The sequence below is a fragment of the Dendropsophus ebraccatus genome, chromosome 10 (genome assembly GCF_027789765.1).
Source record: "Dendropsophus ebraccatus isolate aDenEbr1 chromosome 10, aDenEbr1.pat, whole genome shotgun sequence".
NCBI classification, from domain to species: Eukaryota; Metazoa; Chordata; class Amphibia; order Anura; family Hylidae; genus Dendropsophus; species Dendropsophus ebraccatus.
This window is the reverse complement of record NC_091463.1, coordinates 24,068,515-24,096,425: the sequence shown is the minus strand read 5'-3', so window position 1 is coordinate 24,096,425 and position 27,911 is coordinate 24,068,515. Positions and strand designations below refer to the sequence as shown.

At 41.0% G+C, this 27,911-nt stretch overlaps 1 protein-coding gene across 2 annotated transcripts in view; it reads right to left on the bottom strand.

Annotated features, from left to right (window-relative positions):
• The window catches only part of ASTN2 (astrotactin 2), a 526,582-nt gene that overhangs the window by 317,979 nt on the left and 180,692 nt on the right, over positions 1-27,911 (bottom strand). For both annotated transcript variants that reach the window (XM_069943247.1, XM_069943248.1), the window contains exon 5: positions 13,492-13,638. In XM_069943247.1, the coding sequence (XP_069799348.1) occupies positions 13,492-13,638 (147 nt within the window). The remainder of the gene's footprint in view (positions 1-13,491; positions 13,639-27,911) is intronic.

Genomic DNA, 27,911 nt, shown 5'->3' with positions numbered 1-27,911 from the left:
GAATGGAGTACTGGGAGTAGTTTAACAACATGGTGCGCAACGATGACATGTTTGTAGAGATGATTGTGTGGTCTGATGAGGCACAGTTCAAACTCAATGGTACAGTAAATCGCCACAATTGCATCAACTGGGCCGCTGAAAATCCGAACGTCCATGTCGACAAAGCGGTGAATTTGCCAGGAGTAAATGTGTGGTGTTGGTTGTCGTACCGGGGCTTGATTGGGCCATTCTTCTTTGACGGCACAGTTACCATTGAGGTGTATCTTCATAAGCTTCAGACATCCATTTTACCTGCCATCCGAGACCTGTATGGAGACGGAAGATTTTACTTTCAACAAGATGGTGCCCCAGCCCACTACCAACATCGTGTTAGGGCGTATCTCGACGAAAATCTACCAGGAAGATGGATAGGCCGTAGAGGTGCTGTGGAGTATCCACCACGTTCCCCAGACTTAACTCCTCTGGACTTTTACCTGTGGGGAACACTAAAGGACGTTGTTTATCGACAAAAGCCACGCACATTGGATGAACCTTGAGAATCCATCGTACATTCATGTGCAAATATCGGACTGAACACGTTGCAGTCAGTAGTTCGTGCTGCAGTTCGGCGGCATCGTTTGTGTGTGGCTGTCAATAGTGACCATTTCGAACACCTACAGTGATATCTTTAAGTTGGACTTTAAGCTACACTTTCACCAAATATGAGACAACTCCGTCAATTAGTTTGCAAGTTATGGACTTTTAAACAGTGGATACATTTTTTTGGACCACTCTGTATATTAGTATTGCTTCTTTATGTAATAGCTTCTTTAATTCAGACATATTGGTTGGTATAACAACATAAATTGTGTTAAGCCCTCTTTTGGGTTCTAATCAGGATTCTGAGCGGGTCATTTTAACACTTTAAAGTGGCTTTGCACCCACAATCTGAACCCCTCAAACCACTTGTACTGTCAGATAGCTGCATTTAATCCAAGATCTGTCCTGGGGTTCGTTCGGCAGGTGATGCAGTTATTGTTCTAAAAAACAACTTTTAAACTTGCAGCCCTGTGTCAAATTGTTATGGTCTAGAGTACCCGCGCCCTAGGCTTACACCGCCTCTCCATTCCTCCTCCCGGCCCTCCCCATCATTAGAAATGCCCCAGGCAAGATTTTTCCTATTCATCACCTGTCTGAACACTGCAGAGATGCCTTAACGACCCGACACATGTGCAGTGTTCACACATGTGATGAATAGGAGAAATTGTTCTAGAGGAATTCATAATAATGAGGAGGACGGGGAGGAGGGACGGAGGGGTGTCGCAATCCTAGGGCATGGGTACTCTAGGCCACGCCGTTATGACACAGGGCTGCAAGTTTAAAAGTTATTTTTTAGGACAATAACTGCATCACCTGCCGAACGGACCCCAGGACAGATCTTGGATTAAAAGCAGCTATCCAAAGGTACAAGTGGCTTGGGGGGCACAGATTGTGGGTACAGAGTCACTTTAATAATTCTACAGCTATAGAGGTACTTATTCTTGTACAGTCTAACTGAAATAACTGAGATGTCCCCGCGGGAAGCCCGGAACGTGCGCCGCTGAGATCAGTCCGACGCTCAAAGACCAATGAATGTAGCGACGGACTCACCATTCATTCTCTATGAACGTCTGACTTATCTCAGCGGCGCGCACGCAATCAAGTAAGTATGAGGGGCTCTAGTAGGGGGTGACAGGTCCTCTTTAATGACCTGAGGGCTGCCCTTCAAGAATAGCGGGATGCCATGCCTCAGCAGACAATAAGTCAATTTGTTAACAGGATGAGATGTCATTGTCAAGCTGTAATTGATGCCGCAGGGCACACAAGTTATTGAAACGTTGACATTTTCAGTTGGCGTTCACCCACCACTGCTGTTGGCTTTTTTTTTTTTTTCAATTAATTATCTGAGATGAGGAAATCACCATTGCTGCTTCTACTTAAATACCCTACTTTTACAATATGATATCACTGGAGCTGAAACTTTTTATGTTTTTTGTAAAATTTTACCGTAAGCCAAGTATATATTTATACGTTTAAGACCTCATATACAGTATTAGACTATGCTCACACACCGTCAAAATGGACTTTTCCCCTATCAACAGGTAGGAGATCGTGGGGGTCCGACCCCTGAACACCCCGGCAATCTACGTATCAGACCCTGGCCGGCTCTGTTATGAATAGAGCCCTGGATCGGCACGTATCATATCGGCATCACCAAGTACAGTGCTCTTCCAGCGTACTCGGCTCTTTCCGATGCTCAACAGTAATGAATAGGGCCACGGGTCATGTGCCGACTCGGCGCTCTATTCACAACAGAGCCGGCCAGGGTCGGACCTACCGCAATCTCCGACTTTTCCCCTATCCTGCTATCCCGTGGATAGGGGAAAAGTAAATTTTCTCCGGAATACCACTTTAAAATAACAGCCGTTATTTCCCATTGAATGACAGCTGTCCAATAAAAACGGCCGTCATTTTGACAGAGTGTTAACACAGCCTTATTCTGAATTCTAATATGTTTTAAACATAACTTAAGACTTTCATATCCCATGAAGTCACTGCACTGTCTTTAATAAAGTTCTATGAGGTTTTTTTGTACTTTTATTCATTTAAATACTAAGGTAAGAAAATGAAATTCTAGAGGGATACATAACCCTGTAGGAATCAGATTTAATAAAATGTATTTAAATGAAAAAAAAAACACTTGCATTGAAATTAAGATGTTTTAAGATTTTTTTTATCTTTTACTTTAGCTCTTTTTTTAATATACCCTTCATCTAGATATAACATAGTAAATGTCACATTGGGACCTGCTGAGTACCTCTGCTGATTCCCCCTTTTCAGATCTTAATTTTGCTATTTTTTAACTACTGCGGAACTTTTTGTTCTTTGATTGTCAGGTTTCTCATTTTATTTGCATTTTGATGGAATTATTAAATCTTTTCAACTAAGCGTTAAAGCGAGAATAATTTTCAGATTAGTATTGTCTTCACACATTTCCTATTTCACATTGAAATACTTTGGCTGCTTAATTTTATAGAATGCACTGTGATCTTTCTAAAGTATTTTATCCGGCTGCATTTACATTGTCATACCAAACAGATTTCTTATTCTAATCTAATGTACTGTGGGTAGATAAAATCAGAGATTTGCTTTCAAATGGGATTTCGGCCATCATAGCTACGATTGTCTACATAGTTAGTATGGTTAAAAAAAGATTTAAATCCATTAAGTTCAACCTGGACTGGAATGAAAGGAGCCAATATGGAAAACTTTTAAAAAAATCCTCAAATGGCAAACAATATTCAAACAAGGATTACATCTATTTACAGGGTTTGCGAAAATAAAGAGACTCTGTTAGTAGGTTTATACTGTCCTATCTAAGGATGACATAAACTAGTTACAAAGAAGCTGAAGAGAATGATGGATCACTTACATCGTTCTGCGCAATTGATTTAGAGATATCCTTCTAAATAGCAAGGAAAATAACTAGTCCTCTACATTTTGTATGTGTGCTCAATAGTCCTTGATATTCATGAGCACCAGCTCCCTCTGCCTACAGGCCGCTGATTGGCAGTTGAAATGCAAATTAAGCTACAAATGTTGAACATGCCCCCCCCTAGGTTTCTCTACAATGTTCCCCATTCCATTTTCTTTACCACTGATTGCAACGAGTCAGCTTTAATCACTACAACAAGCCAACAAATGCCATTCTTCAGATTTAAAATTGGTGAAGGTCTGTTGTGGTAGACCTGGTCTTTCAGGAAACCCCATTACTTTGAGACCAGGGGAGCAAGGTAGCCAAGATGTTGGGAAATAATGTCAGATATAGTGTGCACCTGTGAAAACCTCAGTTTTGGCAAATGAAATACTGTTATTGCTACAGCACCACCTAGTGGTGACTTTTTGAACAAAAAAGTGTATGTTTTTGTACTAGAATGTCCTCCAAAGCCCTCTGAGTTGGGGAGGTTTAATTTTACTAAACCTGTATTTATAAAGGTATAGATACTATGTTCTTTAAAAAAAAAAAATCATTCAAAAATCATCCAAAAGACACATAGGAACATAGCCACATGGAAACATAGCATTAAGCTTTTCTTTAAAGTGTACCTTTTGTCGATGACACAAAGACATAGAGTCTAAATCTTTTTTTTTTTTTAATTCAGAGCAGAGGGTGGACGTGCGGCTCTATTCCCCAATTGGTATGGTTCTGAACACTCAGACCGGGACCGATCAAAACTTTTGACATGTCTTTATGACATGTCAAAAGTTTTTTATAACGACAGTTACACTTTTAGCCATTAACTGTTACTACTTTGAGGCACTGTTTTATGACTTCTTGTGACTTAACTTTATTTTTCAGCTGGAAGGAGTGACCTCTTGCTTTTAGGGTAAGTTCACACTGGGTAAAAGCGTCAGAATCCCGTCTACCTATGTCTCTCTATGGAATGGCTCGCATTCCTCACTTCCTGCCGCTCTCTGCTCAAAGAACTGACATGTCAATTCCTTGAGCAGAGAGCAATGGTAGCAGAGGTGCACAAGCCACGCCATAGAAATGCTGTGTGACACTGACATCAGCGGCGGAATTCCGCCATTTTTACTGGGCCTGAACTGGCCCTTAAAAAGGTTTTCCTGGCTTAGAAAAGCATGGCTGCTTTCTTCCAGTTCCTCAGTCTGGTTGTGGGTTTTCAGCTTAGTTCCACTGAAGTGAATGAAGATGAACTGTAATACCACACACAACCTGGGGACAAGGGTGGTGCTGTTTTTGCAAGAAAATTGGTTTTTTTTAAAGGATATTTTACACATCACAGTTTTTTTATTCTAGCCAATTTTTTAGTTACACAAATGAATCATGGCCCCTCTTAGATCTCTCTCCTCTAAACTAAATAATTATAATTCTTTTAACCTTTCCCCATAACTAAAATTCTGCTCCCTTATCAGCTTTGTTGTTCTTCTTTGTACTTTTCCCAACTCTAGGGTATCCTTTTTATGAGGCCGGAATTGAACTGTTTTTATCTTTAGGTAAGATTACTACACTGTCATTTTTGCAACATCAAACAGAATCAATTTTTGGTTAATATTTATCGTACTAAAGCTTTCTGGAATCATCAAACAAACAAAAACCTGAACCTAAAGAGAAAAAAAAATAAATAAATCGGAATGACTTAAGACCAATGTAGCATTGATGACTATATAGAAGCCGGTCGGTGTGCTCCTGATTGCACATATCAGATTTATATCACGTGTACAGTATATGCGCATATGTCAAGGTACATAAAATATATTTACGAGGTAAAAAGACATTTAATAGTGTAAAATATAAAAGTATCCTTACGACGGATAAAAGTAAATTAAGGCTTTTGGCAAGGTCAAATATGATCTTAAAGACATAATTTAAAATCAGGGTATTAATACATCTGAGCTCTGATAAACAAAGTGATGCCTGAAGCCTTTAGCAAATATTTAAGAATAAGCCTAAATGATAAATTGCTTGCCGTCCGATCTAAATGGCTGAGACTGGAGTTTTCTCCAATTCTGTCTGTTAGCGCTGGAGGGCGGCTGTCAATCATAGTCATCCTCCGGTAGGTGTTGGGGGAGACGCAGCTTCTCTGCCCTGCATATTCGCTGTCATTTACATGTGACATTCAATATAATTCTTCTCGCCACATAATTATGAGAGCACTAAGGTGTGCCTGGGCATGGAAATGTGGCTCACCACTGGTACGGAACATTTCAAGAATGGGTTCTTGTAAATGGAAGGGGGTCCTATCATATGGCCCTAACACTTTCACAAGGTTTGTTCTTTCAAAAACAAATCATCAGGGGGGAAAAACTGGTATGTCCTAATAGACTTTTGCAAGTGATAACCATGGGGATGTCTATTTGGTCCCAGGCTGTCTCTGTAGTGAGGTCGGATGTGGCTCTTAAACTAAGACTGGCAGTAAATCCCATCCTACTGTGTCCCAATCAGACATCTAAAAACAGCAGCTACCTTAGTTACTGGCGTCCCCGCTACTTCTCGTCCTGGCATGATGTTTTATATATCTACAATAATGTTTAAAGTTTTTACGGTGAGTGTCCTCTACATTCTTATGTTCTATTTTTGAAGAAAAGATAAAATGTCAGTTTTACCGTAAGGTGCATTATGTAAACACAGGAACCCCCCAAAATTTCTATTTTTTTTGTCTAAAATTCCCCCCATAAATAATATTTTGGGGATTCCGTCATTAATTTTATGGTAGATTGAAAGGGAGCATTACAAAGTACACTTTTTTCTTGGAAAAAAAACAAAAAACAAGCCCCCACATGGCCCTGTCGATGGAAAAATAAAAGACGCTCTCAATCACCAGCTAGAGGAAGTGTTCAGCTGAACATGAAACGTGCGTCGCGGTGACCTGATTGCCATGCTCTCTCTCCCTGCGGTTTTTAATGAAGATTTTTTGAAATAAAGAAGAATTTACATTCTGGGGTGAGTGCCTATTCCTTTATCTCTCATTGAGCGCATTGGAAAAATAAAAGACTTATGGCTCTTAGAAGGTGAGGAGGAAAAAACTAAAATACAAAAATGAACCATTTTAGGCTCTGTCCTAAGGGGTTAAAGATAAGAGAACCCAACAGCATCCGAATAAGTGCAAAATCAAAAGGTTTTATTGCATATCTGAGTAGAATTAGCAATGTTTCCACCAGTATTATGTCTGATAAAGATCAATACACAATTTTTTTGGGGGGGCATTTTTGGTCCCTTGAATGGATGTTTAAAAGAAATATACAAACATTTGAACAAAAAAATACAACAAGTCTCTGCAAGGCAGAATGAGAGATGGGTGGGAGAATCAACCGACTTCTGAACGATGTATGGCCAAAAGGTTTATGGCCACCTTCACCCGAGGACCACGAGGTGCTCAGTCGAGTGTTAAGCTCGATAAAGCATTATGCTCGACCAACACTAGACTAGCCATAAAAAGCCCTACGAAGGTTGCCAGTGTGATCATCTTAATATAAGTGCATCAAGGTCTCTCAACTACCTACTAATCTTTGTTGGTCACATGGTAGGAAGTCTTTGCCCAGAAGTGTGCAGATGCTTCCAATACTACACAAGGGCAAATAACAGGTATATTAGCGTGAATATTAGTAAATAGGTATTTTGAATTTGTATTTGAATTGTATTTAATTACGGTTTTAGGCTATGTTCACACAACATAAATTTTCAATTAATCCCGGCCGTTGTTGCAAATTGCAACACTGGAGGTGATTAATTGAAAATTTACACTGCATTGAAGTCAATGGAATCCTGGCCGGAGTGTATACACATAGTATACACTCCGGCCGGGATTCCAAGCGGCTGCAGCGAATACTGACATGTCAGATTTGTGCGGCCGCTATTTATCGAATAGCGGCTGCACAACACTGACCGTTCACACAATGTAGAGTGCGGCTCCGACCGCACTTTACATTGTCTGCTATGGGTAATTGGGACGTGGGCACACCGGAATGTGCACACATCCAAAATCTAAAAGAAATTAAGTTCCTCCGGCCTGTACTGATTAACTTCACTGACACCGGCTGCTCTGTGACACGGCCGGGTCACAGAACGGCATGTGTCTTACATAGTGTGAACCTTAAAGAACCCTATATATTATAGGCTATTATTATAGAAGGCCTTCGTGGGTAATTTGACCAATACTGTACACACAATACATGTATGATGCGTAGGAGCTATGTTTCTTCATTTTTTTTTTTCAAGAAACAGACACATGTGATATAATCAAGACAAAGCCCCCAGTCACTGACCTGTATCTATATAGATAGGGATTACTTTACTGATTTATTTACAGGCATAACAAAGATAGATAAAGGGGTTGTCTCAGTAAAGACACAGCATAGCTGGCTCATTATCATCAATAGCAGGCCCGGCAGAAGCTGCGCTTTCCAAGCATTGCTGCTATTTCATTTCAGCAATCATAGAGGGTCACAGAGGTTGAGACCCCAGATATGATGATACATTGATGGCTTATCCCAGTAGAATGCCATCATAACTTTCACAGAGAAAACCTTTAAATGATTTCCTTTGCAAACAAGTAGTGAAAAGCCGTCATCGTTTCCCATGGGAACAATTCAATGTTGGCTGTTGAGGATCATAAGGGCTATAGAAAGAGGTCAGAGGCATTATCCTGCTTTTTCTCCATGTATACCTTGCTTAGTGGTTAATCATTATGTTGGTGTTGCTGGACATAAAAAACATATGATAAAATACTGTAAATTAAATCGCTTACCATTGACATCATATCTTATTAAAAATAAAAAATAGAAAAAAACTTTTGTCATAGAAACATAAATACATAAAAGTTGGCCTAGACACCCAGTAGAACTATTAGTACTATGCAGGTGCACGCTACCATGGCTGAAATACAAAAACAAACATAAAAAAGTACAACAACACACTGCAAGTGCTAAGATACATCCATAATATATTACAATACTACAATAGGAATGAGAATCTTAGCATACCATGTGATCAAATAGCGTGTACCATCCCACCATGATAAGGTGACCTCAATGGGACGGACCCTACACTATATACCTGTCTCTCCTGGGCTAACATTAAGCCTACATATAATGGGAGGGTTCACACAATTTGATCACATGAACTTTGTTTTAAAAAATCTTTATATTATGCATATATACATTTGAAGTGTGCTGCTGTACTTTCTGTATTATACCTATGTCATAAAGTCATGTCAACACATTTAATTTCTTGGGTTTGTTTGCTGACACCACCAATCACATTCAGCTTCTCTCCCTGTTCTCTCTCCCTCCCTCTGATGAAGGAGATGGACCCATATGGTACTATTACACGGGTCGATGGGAGCCTAATAATAAATTTAAACGAGCGCCGATCTGCTAGATCGGCGCTCGTTTACTAGGCCTATTATACAGCCCGATAATCGTTTAACAAGGGCTGCAGGGACATTGTTACCGATGTCCTTGCAGCCCTTGTTTAAACTTTATACATTTCCTGTCCAGGCTGCAGGGCTCCTCTTGTTCTGTGCTTCTCCCCGCGTCCGGGGAGCATATAAAAACTTTACATTACCTCTTATGCATATAGAAACTTTACATTTCCACAAAAAAAGTAATGTATTCTTCTTCTTTGCTAATTGTCAGCGCCGGCCGCGCACCACTATTACACATAGTGATGTGCGGTCAGCGCGGGACAATTATAGGTCAGAACCTATATCAACAATCAGCTGATGAAAACGATCATCGGCTGATCATTCTCTTTATTACACGGAACGATAATCAGCCAGATAGGGCCATTTGGCCGGTTATTGTTCCATGTAATAGTACCCATAGACCCACAGAGAGATGGGGGAGAAGCTCTAAGCCTGTCTGATTTTTTAAAGCATATTTTAAAAAACTTTTTGGCATACCAGCTATCCTGAAGAACAGAATCCATAATAATAGTGTGAACAGAGCCTCAATACTCGAAGAAATATCTTTTACTTAAAATACACATAGCTCATAGGTGAAAGTGGCAAAAAATAAAATTTTTGGTTCTTTTTCATGAACAACAAGAGATGTTCCATGGAACAACCCGAGTGAGAAGAAATGCAAGATGGTCTCCCAGTAGTCTATGGGACCACCTACTGCAAGTATAAAAAGTTATTTAAAATGACAAGTACACTTTAAGACCTAAGGGATTTAAGGAAATGCATCACCTAAATTTTCTTTTACTGATTCAGATAATCTTTTAATCCATTTCTATTTTCTGACTATAACTTTTTTTTTAATTTCACTTCTTGTACAATGTGATTGGGGCTGCCATATTCCAATAGCTGTTTTTAACAGCATTTAGTGTGATGCTTTACAGCAAGACTCATGGGCATAGAAGACAATAGACAGACTCTGTTGCCTTGAGATGAATGTGAAACATTATTTAGTGTGCTCTGTGACCTTTAAGGAGGTAATTCCACAGGGAGCTGCAATTGTCTCCTCTATCTACTGGTGACAACTGTTGCTGCAATGCCGTACAGATCACTTTACGGGTACAAACCCACACACCGTATATGCAGCGTATTTACTACTGCGATACACAGCAAATACGCAGCAAATACGCGGCAGATTAGATCTAAATAACTGAACACAGCATCAAATCTTCACCATCGCATCTGCTGCGTATTTGCTGCGTTTTTGCTGCGTATACGGTGTGTGGGTTTATACCCTACAGCTGCATCCCTTAATCACTACAGACACAACAGGAAGTCTCAGCTTAGTTTTAGCCCCAGTGGCGAGAATGAAAACTGCAAGATCTGAGGATATTTTATAAAAAAGATAGAAAATGGACAATTAGAAAAAAATGTCATTTTCTGATGACACATTCCCTTTAAGATAGACAAACCGCCCACGGATTCCATTTGGAACACCACTTGCTATGTGTTTTAATGGGATGCCTCATGCGCCACCGCTCTCCACTATAAAGAATTGACATGTCAATTCTTTAAGCGGAGAGGTGCGGAGAGTGGAGGCGTGCAAGGCATCCCATTGAGACAGATAGCAGGCGGGATTCTGAGCAGGATCTGTGGGCGGAGGTGTTCCGGAGTGTGAATGGGCCCTAATGAGTGTAGGTTAAAGGGTTTTTTCAAACAAAGCTCATTGATAGCCTATACTCACTATTAGCTGATAGGTAGGGATCTGAGTTGCAGTAACCCAGCATGGAATTACCCAAATTCTGTTCTCCTCGATCTATAAATAAGACTTAAAACCAACAGATAACAGCTACTCTTCTTAAATTCAATCTTGGGGGGAGGAGAAAACAAGAACCATGGCCACATCTGACAGTGCCTCTGGACAAGTCGGAGAATCATAAATAGATATTGAAATATCCTTAAAATGGCCAAGAACTTATGTGGGTTATTGGCTGATTATGCACAATGATATATAGGAAGGAAAGAGCGGGGGGGGGGTATCATGTTACTCACAGTCATGTGAAAAACCAGAGCTGCTGGCTGGAGAGGAAAACGAATGACTCACTGAGATACAGACAGTGGAAAGCTTATTGCTTTCTCCAAATAACAAAAAAAAAAGTCAAGAGTAAGAATATGGGAGAAAAACGTGACATCAGGGATTGTGCCAGTTTACAAAGCCGTATGTAGTTACCCTTTGGCGGACATGAGCAAGACAAGACATAAACAACACAGACGTGTATAAGAACATGTGGGAGACATCCAACGAAAAAGAGACACCCCATAGCCTGATGTAAGCAGTCTAAAATTTACAGCTTTAGGACCCAGTGCCAACTATAGGATACAGAGTGGTTGTGCTGAGAACAGTAGTGTGGCCACAGTTTGAGGTGCATATCATGGCCGTGGTCGTGAGCGCAGCTGTTGGACATGATTGGGGTAAACACCTGCCCACTTCATGTCTCGGAAGGCTTACTTTAGAGACATGAAATCGCAGGAAGCAAGAGCTGGGGAATGGAAGGCTTCAACTCACTCCTTTAAGCTCTTTAACCCCTTAAGGACGGAGCCAATTTAGATTTTTGCGTTTTCGTTTTTTTCCTCCTTGTGCTTAAAAGGCCATAGCACTTACATTTTTCCACCTAGAAACCCACATGAGCCCTTATTTTTTGCGTCACTAATTGTATTTTGCAATGACAGGCTGAATTTTTTTATAAAGTACACTGCGAAACCAGAAAAAAAAAATGTGTGGTGAAATTGAATTTTTAGGGGGTATTTGTTTTTACGCCATTCGCCCTGGGGTAAAACTGACTTGTTATATATGTTACTCAAGTCGTTACGATTAAAATGATAGATAACATGTATAACTTATATTGTATCGGATGGCCTGTAAAAAATTCAAACCATTGTTAACAAATATATGTTCCTTAAAATCGCTTCATTCCCAGGCTTATAACGCTTTTATCCTTTGGTCTATGGGGCTGTGTCAGGTGTCAATTTTTGCGCCATGATGTGTTCTTTCTATCGGTAACTTGATTGTGCATATACGACTTTGTGATTTGATGCCACCAAAAATGCGCAATTTTGCACTTTGGGATTTTTTGCGCTTACACCGTTTACTGTGCGAGATCAGGAATGTGATTAATTAATAGTTCGGGCGATTACGTGTGCGGCGATAGCAAACATGTTTATTTATTTATTTATTTATTTAGTTTTATTTATAACCTGGGAAAAGGAAGTGATTCTGACTTTCATTAGGGGAGGAGCTTTTTATTGATAACAACACTTTATTTTTTTAACACGTATACTAGAAGCCCCCATGGGGGACTTCTAGTATATACTCACTGATCTCTCATTGAGAACTTTGTTGTATACTTATACAGCAAAGATCAATGAGATCGGCACTCGTTTTCTTTTGGCTGCTGCAGCCGAAAACAAACGAGTGCTGAGCCGGGGAAGGCGCCATCTTGGAGCCAACGTCCCGGGGGAGCGATCTCCGCCACTAGACACCAGGGAACGATTGCATCCCGTAATCAGATGCAGCTGTCAACTTTGACAGCTGCATCCGATTACCTTATTAGCGGACACGGTGATCGGACCATGCCCGCTAATAGCTGCGGCCCTGGGCTACACGCGGCACCCGGGACCGCCGCGGTTCAGAGCGGGGTCGCCGCACGGCCCCATTTTGAACGCCCTTAACGACAACAGGGTGTAAATATACGCCCTTTGTCGTTAAGGGGTTAAAGTGAATGAGGATAAGCTGCAATAGCACACATTGCCCACACACAAAAAATGGTGCTCTAACTGGAGAAAATAAATAAATAAGTTTGGTAATCTCAGACAACCCCTTTAAGGGGCATAATAGCTTTGTAATCTCATAGTAAGAAGTCAGAATGTCATAGAATAAGTCGTCATAATATTTTATAGCCAGGGATTTATCATTCCGACCTGGTGATAAAAAAAAAGATTGTCTGCTTAAAATCTCTTCTTATCATCTATTTCACAACATATATCTACACCGTATGGATACAAATGAATAGGTCCAGTATATCTTGCCTAACAATTTGATAAACTGCGGCAGCTCGCGGATTATAACTGCACTTACAGAGACTAAAAGCTCCGACATCGTAGACTGTAAAGGCCAACTGCGAATTCTTCCAGTCTCATAACTTAAAGACAGGGTACAGCGGCCTTTTATCCTGCTACCACAGACGGAGACTCACACAATATTCCTCCATCTCCATAGCTTTCCTTTCCTGTTTAAGAAGAGATTCCTCTTCCCATAGTATCTAGTTGTGGTAATCATTGACACGTGTAATACATCTAAGGACATACAAGGAAAAACGAGAAATAGTGACTGTGGGGAAAGGTTTCGGACAGAATATTATTAGGACGTCTTAAACATTCTTACTGCTGCCTCTGTCCCTTCAATCCGTCACCTTGTTTCTTCCAATGCTCCTTTATGTTATTATTTTGTAGGACTGTGTAAAACCTCACTCTCTAGTGCCCTTCACTCTCTCACCATCCGCGATGAAGTGCTCTGGCACATGTAGTGTGACCTTCACGGTGAGCGGGCAGGATATTTGCGACCCACACACTACAGCCAACACGCAGGCACTCACCCCGACCAACGTCAGGGCTGTTCGGCTTAGTGGACTCTTCAGAGTACCTGAAATTAGAAAAAAGAAAATAGTATAAAGCTAATGTCCTTACATAGTTAGAAATGCACATAGCAAATAGAAAAAAAAAAATACAAAAAAGCAATATAGAAAAAGAAATACTGTAGGTAAATGTGCTAGCTGCATATATGTATAGTCACGAACAACATAAGAAAGATGTTTCATCTACCGACTAACAGGTTAAGTAAAAATAACATAGCTGCACAACATGAAGCCTCCACATTCACAGATATTTAACTTCACACGGAAATACATCTGGAGGAAACCTGTCAGCTCTCCTGATGTGTCTGTGCAGAATTGTATTTCGCATTGCTTAACATTTCGAGAGCAACTTTTCTTACCGCTTTGCAGGTTTGGTATTCCTATAAGGATGTTAAATCGTCCAACTCTCGATTTAGGAAAAGTAATACAGGGCTTCTAAGAAAGGTGGCGCTAACAGATTCGTTAACAAGAAATGATGAAATCAGAAAGCATAGGGTAAATCCACTACCAGCTATGCAACCATACGTAGTAGGCCCCGGAACTGTTTCCCAACATAAAACTGATCGCTGCCTGTGTTAATTACCGTTATGTAGGCATCAGGGTGGTCATGACTGGCGTGACTCTGGGTGTGACTGAGTGTAGGAGTCTACTGCTTCACAGAGGGGCCGTAAGAGATGACGCTCCCAAAGAGGTGTGGCTACAGAGGATTCTGCGCGCCACCTGTGACTACTTCACCGAAGAGGTCCACCCCAATGTCTACAAAAGTGTATTTCAATACACTGTGTGAGTTCTTTCTCCGGAGCTATGAGGAAAGCTGATAGCAATCAGTTAGATGTTTGAAAACAGTGCTGGGGGCTTTCTAACGCAATACGGAGGATTTGGTGGTGATAATTTTCCTTTAACCCCTTTAAGACCGAGGTTATTGGTCATTGGTCAAATTAATGCAATGTTCCTCCCCGCCTCCTAAGAGCCATAGCGCTTTTAATTTTCCGCCTACAGGGCTGGTTGAGGTGTAATTTTTTTGCGCCATGATCACTAGTTTCTATTAATATCATATTGGTGTAAAAGAAAAATTTTGATCATTTTTTAATAATTTTTTCTGACATAATTTTAAAAAAATCAGCAATCCTGGTGTTTTTTTGTTTTTGTTTCTTTTTACGCTGTTCACAGCGCAGGAACAATAATGTTATATTATAATAGATCAGACAATTATGCACGCTACGATATATTGTTTATGTTTATTTATTTATTATATTTAAATATTTATATTTTTATAATGGGCAAGGATGTATATTAAACTTTTATTGGGTGGGTCGGGTTTATAAGGTTTTTTTTTAATACTTTCTAAAACTTTTTTATTATTACACATTTTTTTAACACTTTACATTGTAAATTATGCAATCATTAGATTGCATATACTGATCTATGCTATGCCATATAGCATAGATCAGTGTTATCGGCGATCTATGCATAGAGCCTGCCTGAGAGCAGACTTTATACATGGAACTCCGATCCGACAGGACGGAGGTAAGTGACTTACCCCTGCCGGTCGGCATGGCTGCAGGGTCCCGATCAGTCAGTGACAGGAGTTTGTCCTATCACTGAGTACCTGAAACACCACGTTTAAGGGGTTAATGACAGGCAGCTGCGGGATTGCAGCTGCCTGTCATTATGTTGGGCTTCTAGGACACTGATGTGTGTGGGACCACTCTCACTGCAGCGGTCCTGCACACATCAAACCCCTCTCACAGTCAGGAACGTAGTTATACATTCCTACTGCACGGGGTATGTGCAGTAGGAACGTATATCTACGTATTGCTGATGTGAAGGAGTTAAAGCGATTTCATTGTTTAATCCATTTTGATACTGGATGACTAGCATCTTCACGTACAATAGGGCGAACAAATCTGAATAAACTGGGTAAAAGAATGGGCCCTACAGAGACTGATTTCTGGTTTCAAATAGTTGCGATTTATGTTTGGATCTGGTCTAGTATCGAAACAAGTCATGTGATTTAAGATCTTTGACATCTCATCATTTCTTCCAAGGATAACCAAATTTCTCGACATCAATGTTCATGGAAAGTTCTCCTCCCCTTTACCTTCTAATATTAGTCTCTAAGGAGCATGATCCGAATGTCCCAAGGGCCCCAAAACAATGTATAGAGGTCTATTTCTACGAAAAATCACGTGTCCTCTAATTTACATGCCCATTCTTACCTAAAGGAGAAGTCTGTACAAAGGTAAAAAAAACAAACAGAGGGCAATGGGTGGTGGGAACATAATAATTAAGTGATACTTATCCTTCCTGGTTCCCCCACAGTGCAACACCACCGCTCACAGTCACATGTCGGTCTCCTGTATGCCCTGGTCCTGTGACATCACGACCCCGCTCAGAAATGCCCGCTCAATATCTGAAACGGGACACCTCTGCAGTCGCTGACTGGGTAGTTTTGTGTTGTAGTGACACAGGAACCCAGGAGATTCAGTAGACTGGAGGGTGACAAAGAGCTAGTAGTACTGTGGTTGCAAGGGCACCGGGATGGGTAAGTATCACTTCATTATTATGTTCCTATCTGCCCTCCCTGTTTTTTTTTTACCTTTGCTCAGAGTACCCTTTTAACACACTTTTACATGGGTCGATAGGCTGCATCGACCATGCATCACCTATTTACACAGGACAATATGCTGCTGATATTGCAATCATTTTAATGACCACAAAAAGATGCTGATCGCCGTCCCTTTTACACTGGCCCATTATCGGGAGAGAGTGTTCCTAGGGACACTCATTCAGCCAATAATCAATTTGCGTATAAGGACCTCAAAAGAGGAATGGCAGAGCTATAAAAAAAAAAAGCTCCAGAGTTGTCATTTCACGTTAAATAGAAGTATTCACTAGAACAGACCGTCAGGAGAGCTAACAGATCCTCTTTAACCACAAGCTTCTGAAGGTTGGCTTCAAAATGAACTGTTTGAAAGGTCTCTGGGAAGCTGTAAAGTTCAATGCTGCAAACAAGAGTTCATGAAACTGAACATTTAACAGACAATAAGGGAAAAAATAGAGTGTAAAAGACTAGACTGGATACATTGCCACCTAGGAGTCTGTATATAGGTACTGGGTATCAGTTACCTACCTTAAAAACAATATAATACATTATAAAAGAAGCTTTAGTAGGTTCCCAACTGGTGACATCCTGATTTTCTTTCACTCTTTCTCTTGTGTGTGTAAATACTTTAAAGAAAAAGTCAGCTGTATATTATTCTTAGAGATGTAGACATGAGCAATTATACTGTCTCTCTTTAGCTGAGGGCTGTTTTGAAAGCTATAAAAGCATGTTTTCCTTCTAAGCTTAAAAACTGTAGAGGCCAGGCTGAGCTGCAGCATGCATGCCTCCTTCCTCACCCCTCGTGGAGGAGAGAGCAGGTGTGGATGCAGCAGCTCAGAACAGCCTTCTTGACACATGAACCTTGGAAGGATAACATCATTTTATGGCTTTCAAACAGCAATCAGCTATCAGTTTTTCAACCTATGTCTACAGCTCTAAACATAAAACAGAGCTGACAGATGATTTCCTTTAAGAATATTTAGCCTAATATTCTATGCGTGCCCTCAATTCCACACAGATTGTTCCAGACACTTGAGTTAAAGCGTCCATGATTTCAGGTGCTCATTCAGGATAAGCTGAGAGAATACTAACAACTAACGTTCTGTGTAATATGGTGAACGATTTCAGGTTAACGACAAACAATCTCGTTTGCGACCATTTATCGTTAGTCTTAACAGTTAAAAATCGATTTGTGTAATAGGACCCTAAGCATTGTGGTTAACTAAGCTCATCCTTTCATGGCAGCTGTTTAATGTACAGCTGAAGGGCACAAGCACACTTTTAGCATGACCGCACACCCTGCTGCAAGGGTCATTTAGTCGTGGATTGGTTCCAGAAACATGACAGCAATATTACCTTGCTTTCCTGCCCTTCACAGTCCCAATAACTTAACCCTATAAAGTATCTCTTAGCCAAAGTAGGACGGGATGTACAAAGATGCCAGTACCTCCATCTAAAGGCTGTATTAGACAGCATGACCCGCCACGTAAGAGAGCCCTGATCTACTAGATTGGCAATCACTTTCCAAACCTATTATTTTAGGTGGGCAGCAAACATGCCTGAATTTTAACAGCATTTAGAGATATGCTTTTTGTCCCTATTCAGATGAATGAGAAAGGTTTCTGAGCATGCTCATTAACCTTTATATAGGTCATTCTACAAGGAGGAGGACACTGAGTTGTGAGAAACAGCTACTGTGTGACCTCTGTGACTCCTGTCTGTGCTGATAAGGAGGACACTACTGGGAAATGATCTGTACAGAACGAAAGTCTTAGTAAGGTAGTTAGTCTTACACCTAGTGGTGGGAATGGAGAATGCAAGATTTCAGGATTGTTTTAAAAAAAAAGACAAAAAAATTGAGAAAACAAAATCACCAAAAATTCTTTAAAAAAATGTGTTTAAAGCGAATCTAGCAGTAGTACATTTGCCTAAAGTTTTTCACATGATATAACGGCACCTGCATGGGGAAGCCGGTGCTACGCTCCTTTTTTTGTACTGTGGCCCAGTTCCCGCATAAGGCGCTGTTCTATTCCCGGGCACCAGCTGGGGGTGAAGCACTCAGTGAGAGGAAACCCCTGCCCCTCTGTGATGCAGCTCTTTTAGTTCTAACTTGATCATTTTCCAAGGACACATTCCCTTTAAATTAAAATTAAACAGACTGTATTAAATATCTCATGATAAAATTCTAGGTTTCTGGAAAAGCCAACACAAGTAGATATTCTTTTTACTGACCCTGAGAGAACACTGTGTCACTGTTTACGGTTAAAGGAAGCGCAATTTCATCACAAAGTTTGAAGTATTACTTTACTGATGAACCATAAAGTTCTGGACCATGCTCCCTCAGGATTGAGTAATGACTCGCCGAAAGATTTAAGACCGGGTTAGACATATTTCTTATATAACTCAATATACAGTTATGGGTTACTGGTATTAATGTAGAATGTTAATCCAGGGATTTAATTGATTGCTGGAAAGTATCAGGATTAAAAAAAAAAAAAAAACTTTATCACTAAAGATGTGCAAAGTTTGGTTCGGCAGAGTTTACCGAACACCGAATAAATGTTCGGGTTTGTCCAAACCGAACCTTCCCCTAACCACACTAAAACAGCTAAACGATTGCAGGTGTTAAGCTGCTTTAGTGTGGTTCAGCAAGTTTGCTCATCAATACTTACCTGTCTGCGCTCCCACAGTGTCCCCCGCTGATCACACTTACTGACGCCTCCACTTACTGAGATGAGAGTGACAGCCCACTCAGCCACTCAGTGACAGAGATGGGATGAAAGTGACAGCCGGGTCAGCCAATCACTGGCCACAGCGATGTCCCGTCAGTCAGTAATTGGCTGAGCGGGCTGGAGGTGTCAGCTATTAGCAGGAGACACCGGAGACCTGTAAGAGGAACTGGGGGAGCGTGGACAGGTAAGCAAGTTTCCTCTGTATATTAAAATGTGCAGCCGCCCTCTTTACGAACTTGTTACGTTTTTTTTTTTTGCAAAAAGTGTGATTTAACGTACCAAACTTTTTGAAAATTTCTTAACAAATCTTGGTTCGTGTAGTTCGGTTCGCTCGTCTTTATTAATCACTTAATGTTCTAAGCCATTCAATGTGTTTTTTCTTTCTTTAGAATAAGCTTGACGGACGTATTTCTTTATTCAACCCGCTACATACTCTTCAGTCTCATGCTACACTGTAACTTCAGCCACATACTTGTTTGCAGGAACCAATCAATGTTGCTCCTTATAGGGTTTAATTACATGACATATTATCCATGACTCAAAGTCAATTCAAATCGAGCACAACCACAAGAGTCGGCAATGTCAAGTGACTGGAAAGTGGAGATCCTCTTGTTATGGTAATGACTTTAAGAAGGAAATCTTTGGGCGAATTACAATATAAAGAACCATGTTTATTCTAAAGGATCAGAAATTACCTATTCTTTCTTCAAGGTTGATCTTGCTTGATTACGGTTGCTAGCTGGGAATCCTCTCTTCTCTTCCAGTTGGCTTTGCTTATATTCCAAAATTGATATGATATCCTAAAAGCCTTCGAATTCCAGCTCCATTTTTTCCCGTCTTAGCTGCTGTGTAATTACATATACTTTTTATAGCGGCTCCCCACGATCCACTTTTTCCAAGCAGTTACTGTAAGTAATTGCCGTATCTGCTTGCCGCTGTCGGATAGGATAGTTGTGCAGACAAGAGTTTGGTATTGTGCTCATTTTTGCTGTTTATACTCCAATCCTTAGGCTTTTACTCTTCCGTTGTATTCTTGTCACATAGTCTATAAAATGGTTATTTGTGATCATCATTCTTATTATGTAAATAGCTTTATCTGTGCTGTTAGGGATGAATTATTGCATTGCTTTGTTCCTCGGCAGCTTGGCCTGTTTGTATGTAAACCCGAACACGTCACGTCTTGAAAATTTCCCATAGAGAAAAGATGGTGCTGATTACTGATATACTGAAACTAATTAAATCACCTGTGTAATATTAAGGAAATCTGCAATACATGATCTGTTTATGTTCTCTAAGGATTGAGTTCTAGGAAAACTGACAACCAACCCCAACCCCCTCCTATGAATCATATACAAATCCCTATTTTATTATAAAGCGGTTGTATGTTGCAACCCCCCCCCCGATTTGCCGTCTTTCCATGTAATTTCATTTTTTTTTTCATCCGTGACAAAGACTGAAAGAACCGCAAGACAAATAATATGCATCATGTGGTGTTTCTGTGTTTAAAGAATCCAGGAAATTGATGACATGGGCAGAGCTCACGTTCAAATAAAAGAAAAGCTATTTCAGATCTGAAGCGCTGTCGTTTCTTTTATCATGTGTGGCATGGGCAGAATGGACAGTTGCATAAAGAATTAGGGTCCTATTAGATTAAGCGATTTTTAACGATTAACGTTCGCAAACCTGAAATTATTCACCTTATTACACAGAACGATAGTCATTACGAATGTATCTACGATCGTTTCCTCCATCTGATCCCACCAAAAGTAGGAACAATGTGCAGTTAGGGTGCGTTTACACAGACAGATTTATCTGACAGATCTTTAAAGCCAAAGCCAGGAACGGACTATAAACAGAGATCAGGTCATAAAGGAAAGACTGAGATTTCTCCTTTTTTTAAATCCATTCCTGGCTTTGGCTTCAAAAATCTGTCAGATAAATCTCCCATAACACTGAACAATTAGTGAACAAATGTGGAACTACAGCAAACAATTAACAATGAATTTAGGGTCAGATCTAAGGGCCCTATTACATAGGATGATTATTGTGCAAACAAACGTTATGTCGTTCAAATTTAAACTATAATCGTCCTAAGTAATTGCAGACAACTTCAAAAAATTGTTCATGTGTCGTTAATCGTTCATTTAGATCTGACGCTACAATCATTGTTAATAGTCCACTGTAATTCTACATTCACACATTGTTCCTTCTTTTGCTGGGATCAGTAAATGATCATAGTAACGACCATCGTTCTGTGTAATATGGTGAAAGATTTCTGGTTAAAGATAAACAATCTCATTTGTGATCATTTATCGATAGTCGTTACTCGATAAAAACTGCTTAGTCTAATAGGACCCTAAAGCAATGATCAACGACACACAAAAATTTTTTAATCGTTGCCTGCTATTACACAGGACGATTATCGTCTGTCCTTTAGGGTCAATTTATACTAGGTTAGGGTCGTATTACATGGGACGAATATCGTTCTAAAAATCATTAGATTGTTTGGATTTTAACGATAATCTTTTAATGTAATAGCAGACAGCGATTAAATGACCAACAAGAAATTGTTGATCATTTGATAGAATCTGAACCTATTTTCACCGTAGATCGAACATCATTCGGTGTATTAACACTTTGTTCGGTCGTTTCCTAGAGATGATCGCACATCGGAAAATCTTAGGTTCTATAGAACTTGAACCCTGTTGAACCTTCCGCATTTGATTCCCGATGCCTTCCAGGGCCGTGGGGAAGGAGGAGACAGCCCGGGTACCGCCTGGAATTCCGGCATTCAGCCTAGGTAATAGGCTAAATCCTGGAATTTCAAGCGGTACCCAGGCTGTTTCCTCCTTCCCCAAAAATCCATGCTTAAAGGGGTACTTAGGAGAAAAAAATAATAATCTTTTCAAATCAAGTGGTGTTATCAGCTACTGTGTTGTGTAGGATCAGTGCTGCACACCTCTACCTTAAGTTGTAAAGCCGGTGCTCAGTGGTAACTAGTTTCTTCAACCATAAGTCTTGAATAGGAGGAAAACCACAGCACTCGATGTTGCAAGAATAAGTGAAGATTTTTATTTAGCAAATAGATACAAGGTATTTACTCCGACCGTACATAAGAAATGCAAGAGATGAGACCAAATAACATATGGTGCGACGTTTCGGTCCGCTATGGACCTTCCTCAGGCAATACGGTCTCTCATGTGCTGTATGCAGGGAGAAGGGTCCTTCTCCCGACCCTTCTCCCTGCATACAGCACATGAGAGACCGTATTACCTGAGGAAGGTCCATAGCGGACCGAAACGTCGCACCATATGTTATTTGGTCTCATCTCTTGCATTTCTTATGTACGGTCGGAGTAAATACCTTGTATCTATTTGCTAAATAAAAATCTTCACTTATTCTTGCAACATCGAGTGCCGTGGTTTTCCTCCTATATCAGCTACTGTGTGTCCTGCAAGAAGTGATGTATTTCTTCCAAACTGATATGGTGCTCTCTGACCTGCTCTGACACCTGTTTTTGGTTCTGCCCTGGTACATTGTCATTCATATTGTCTTACTACCTGTATATCCTGCACCTTGCTTGCTTCCCCTAACCATGGCTTTAGTCTCATGATTTTTGTACTGTGCTCTAGTCTATGTTCTAGCCTTGGCTTGTTATTTGATTATCGCTCTGGTTCTGACTTTGCAATGTGATTGCTATCCTGGTTCTGACCCCTTGGCATGCTTACTGGTTATCCTTCTGTCCTGACATTCCTGTACTGTTACTGACTCAGACTCTTTTGACTATTCTCACATAGGAAAGCCCCTGCATTTTAGTAGTGTAGTGACCACTGCGTATGATTCTGTTCGTAGTGCGAACCACGAATATACGCACGTAGTTTTGAGGTTGATGCGTTTGCTTGAAAGTATACGATATACGCCCGCACAGTGCACACTACGTATGAGCTTACGGCCAAATCGTATACGGCGCCGTGAAAAATGAACAAGACCATTGTTTGAGGACGGAAATGTTGAAACTCACGGCCGTGGTTTTCCATGCGGTCCCGTACGAAGTACTTATTTCAGCCAAATTGAACTTGATTTTTTGATCCAAAAGGTTCTGTGTGGTTTACGGGGCTTGGCGAAGATTTCCAAGTAAAGGACCTGGCTCAGATCGCTTCGAAACAAGCTAGGGAAGCATAACTGTACTACGGGCGTATGTTGTACAAACAAACCCATTAACGGGTAGTTCAGCAAAAAATTTATTCTTTCATGTGAACTGGTGCAAGAAAATGCCAGAGATGTGTAATTTACTTTTTTTTTTTTTTTTTAATCTCCAGTATTCTGGTACTTATCAGCTGCTGTATGTCCTGCAGGTAGTGGTGTATTATTTCCAGTCTGGAAAACAGGAGAGGTTTTCTATTTGCTACTGCTCTGGACAGTTCCTGACATTGACAGAGGTGTCAGCAGAGAGCACTGTGTCAGACTGGAAAGAATACACCACTTCCTGCAGGACATACAGCCGCTTAAAAGTACTAGAAGACTTGAGATTTTTTAAGTAAATTAAAAATCTTTGGCACTTTCTGTTACCAGTTGATTTGAAAGAATTTTTTTTTCTGAACCTATATAGAATGGTATATTAGTTGCAGAAATTGCTGCAATAAATCTGCTTTATGTGCATACTCAATAACTAGGTACACATAGGCGTCATACGAGGCGGCTGACTTCAGCTAAAAGCTGTTTGATTATTAATGGGAAGACTTTCCCTGCAGTATTGGGAACCTGCTTGTGTGTCTTCACCCTTACAACCTCGAATTTCACTTGGTAATTGTTGCCTCTTTTTGCTTTATTTAAGATTCGGTGACTGGATTTTTTTTACCTTTTCGTTCACTTTAAAACCCTCCAGGTTAGTTAGTGCTTCAGTAGCTCCATCTATGTATATTTCCAGCAACATCAAAGCAGATAAGAACCCTCTAAAGATTTCCATCCTCGAAATGCATTAGGTTTCCTGATTGCTGTGCGGTAGGTCACCTGCTCACCCCTCTCCTCAGAGGAAGAACACTGTTTAGTGCCAGATGCTTCAGTCTATGGCTAAATATCCCCTCGAAGCCGCCGCATTTTTTTGTAAAGAAGCGAAAACGAAATGACTACTTTATGCAGTAAAACGTTTTATTAACAAGGATTAAAAATGTCATCTTCAACTTGCTGAGACCACACCGAGAGATCTGGAGGCATCTCCCGTCTATGTTATCCAGTTGTCAAAAGTCACTATAGCTGTCTTATTCCAGCCTGAAGTGGTCGTATAAGAGGATTTACAACATTACAGAGCAGAAAGCGCACGCTGCAAAGTAAGGCAGCTAACAGAAAGTGAGGAGTTCTTCAAAGAGGCCATGGCAGGAAGTATAAAGGATTTCACTACCAGGGTTGATTTAACTCTATACACTGACAGCATCTGTGGGTCGGAGTACAAGAAGCAATTTATGGTATAATACATGCGGATGGGGTGTTCAAAGACTCATCCACCCATCACAAAATTCTGAGTGAAATTCGGGGGAATGATATCAAGTACTCAGAATTTGTGGGAATGTTTTGTATAGTATTTTACCTGCAAATGTCATAATCCACAATACACAATACGAATTGCAGTCAAGCCGTAAAGTCGTAAAAAAATTAAGGTCAGGGCTGGCTGACCCGGTAAAACCGAAATATAGTAGAAAAGATCAAGGAGAAGAGGTGCTCAGCCATATAGATAGAAATACTAGGGATTAGGTTTAAGAATATTGATGGAAAGGTAGAAAGGGTGCTGGAGATAGGAGCTCAAAGGTGTTTAATGCTGGACTTTATCCTACAGGATTATAGGTTTATTATGGGATTCTTAATGTTTGGGCTTAACAAATGGGAAAGAAAGAAAAGAAAAATTATTCTATTTATTTTACACCTTACAAAGAAAGTTTGTTTTTTTTGTTTTTTTTTTACGGAAACATTCTTTTTCTCTAATCTGCTTCTACATTCTTTACGTACACTGCTAAAGTAAGCAGCCATCTTACCCGAGCAGTTTTTTTAAAGTGACTCTGTACCCACAATCTGACACCCCCCCCCCCCCCTAACCACTTGTACCTTCGGATAGCTGCTTTTAATCCAAGATCTGTCCTGGGGTTCGTTCGGCAGGTGATGTAGTTATTTCCTAAAAAACAACTTTTAAACTTGCAGCCCTGTGCCAAACGGCAGTATTTGTGCCCTAACTTTGCATCGCCCCTCCATCCCTCCTCCCCACCCTCTTCATCATTAGGAATGCTCCAGGCAGATTGTCTCCTATTCATCAGCTGTGTGAATACTGAACATGGGCTGGATCCTTAAGGCACCTTTGCAATGTTCAGCATGGAGAAAATGTTTCAGTGGCATTCCTAATGATGAAGAGGGTGGGGAGTAGCGACGGAGGGGTGGTGCAAAGTTAGGGCACAGATACTCCCGTTTGGCCCAGGCTGCAAGTTTAAAAGTTGTTTTTTAGGACAATAACTGCATCACCTGCCGAACGGAGCGCAGGTATCTGAAGGTACAAGTGGTTTGGGGGGGGGGGGGGGGGGTCAGATTGTGGGTACAGAGTCACTTTAAAGCATTTTGAGATATGCTTTACAGCAGAGATGCTTCAGTTGTCCAGGCATGGATGGAAATTTTTGGAAATGGAAGTTTTTCAACAGCTAGAGGGCCAAAAGTTACTCATCCCTGCTTTACAACAAGCCCCGAAGACATAGGCACAATAAACTGGAGCTGGGCCTATTCACAAGGACAGAAGCATTTTCTAGGCATGTTCTATGACCTGTGCAGAGGTCCTTCTAGAGAAAGGAGGGAGGCTGAGGTCTGAGCTTCTATAGAGTCTTATCGATACACTGGTGTCATTTTTCTTACAATCTAGTCTGTGATTATAAGGAGGAGTCTGCTGGAAAGTAATCTGGACAAAACATGAAGTCTTAAGGCCCTATTCCACAGTAATGATAATCGGCCGGATCGGCCCTATTCGGCCCGATTCGGCCGATTATTGTTCGGTGAAATAGAAAGAACGATCAGCCGATGATTGTGTCATCGGCTGATCGTTCATTTAGGGCCAGACCTAAAATCATCGTTCCCCCACGCGCATCGCTACGGTTGAATAGCGGTGCGCGGCGGGCGACCGATGATTTGACAGCAGCAGTAATACATTACCTGTCCAGGCTTCTCCACGCTGTCTTCATCCCAGGGTCCCGCGTGCTCTATCTTCTGAATGGCCGGTCAGCTGACGGAGCGCCCAGCCAATCACAGCCCGGGACCACCGCGGCCTGTGATTGGCTGAGTGTGACCTGTCAGCTGACCGGCCATTCAGAAGATAGAGCGCGCGGGACCCGGGGATGAAGACAGTGCGGAGAAGACCTGCAGGTAATGTATTACTGCTGCTGCAAGGGCTGCAAGGACATCGGTAACAATGTCCTTGCAGCCCTTGCTCAACGATCATCGGGCCGTGGAATAGGCCCAGTAAACGAGCGGCGATCTAGCAGATCGCCGCTCGTTTACATAGTTGATCGGGCCCTCCTCGGCCCGTGGAATAGGACCCTTAGTTTAGTTTTAGGCTTAGTGGTCCATATTGTGTAGATAGAAGAGCCTTGGCGGTTAGACTATGTGTGTCTCCATGGTTTCTGATAAAGATAGCAACTTTTTTTTAAAGAAATGACAATCGTGGTCGACTGCTTAGTATGATATAATCTAAGCTTTATCCAGTGGATACATATATACCCCCGCAAAGCCGTGGTAAATGGTAGGTGTAGTTCCCACAAGGTTCACGTGTTAAAGAATAGGGAAGATTGGTGAACATAGGATACACTGGTATACACAATCAAGTAACACCCTAAAGACTAGGAGCTGCCTGGGTCAGGTGTCCCCTACACCAGGGGGAGCTTACCCTGCACTTGGCGGTCATCTATTAGAGAAAGTCAGTTTGTTCCCTAGGTTCAGGGCGTGACTTCATTGCTCAAAGTTTGTTGAGTCACATTCCATTTCCAAAGCGTTTCCCCTAAACTTTGATAAGTGGGTTCATCAGGGATAAATAGAAATGTGTTGTCACATTGGTCATGGATATACGCAGGCTCAGCATAGGCGGCCCAAGATCTCTGCGTCAGGTAGTCCCAGGGTAACGATGTATAGTGGGTGTGACATTAGATGATGTCAGTCATATTAGTGCACACGCATGTGTCCATGGAGATGCCGGGAAGCGTGTGGTGGTGGCAAATGGGCAATGAGTCCGCAAACATAATGTATACACCTGAATACATCTGGTAAACTCACACCAGAATAAACTGTGTTGAGAGATAAATAAAGAAACACATTATAAAGTTTTCAGTCCATGATACAACAGAGTGTGGGGGATGGGAGAGAGAAAAGCGACAAACATTTCATTAACTGCGCAGAGCAGAAATGTTTGTTTGTTTCCTGTTTTGAAATGTGATAATGAGAATTTTATGATGAATTCTGCATTAAGTCCGCTATCCAGCAGGATGTACTCAAGGGTGAATACAATGTGGATATAGACAAGGGCATCAGCAGAAGTAAACCTGCTGTTTCTTGTTTTAATGGCTTTAAAGGAGTTTTCCACAATTAGAAGAACATTCAAAAACAGTACCATACCTAACCATAGGTTGTGTCTGGCATTGCAATTCAAGTTTAATGAAGGTTTCTGCTGTCCTAAGGATAGAATAAACTAGTGACATAGAAGATGAACAGAATGATTTATCACTTACATTGTTCTGTGCAGCTGATTCAAAGATCTCCCCCTGAATAACATGGACAATAAGTAGTCCTCTCCATCATGTACATGAGCCCAGTAGTCCTGGATATTCATGAGAAGCAGAAAACTCCGCCCACCAGCTGCTAATTGGCAGTTATTTATCCATGCTGTGTATAGGCAGTCAACTGCAGCTGGAGGGCGGGGGGAGGGGTG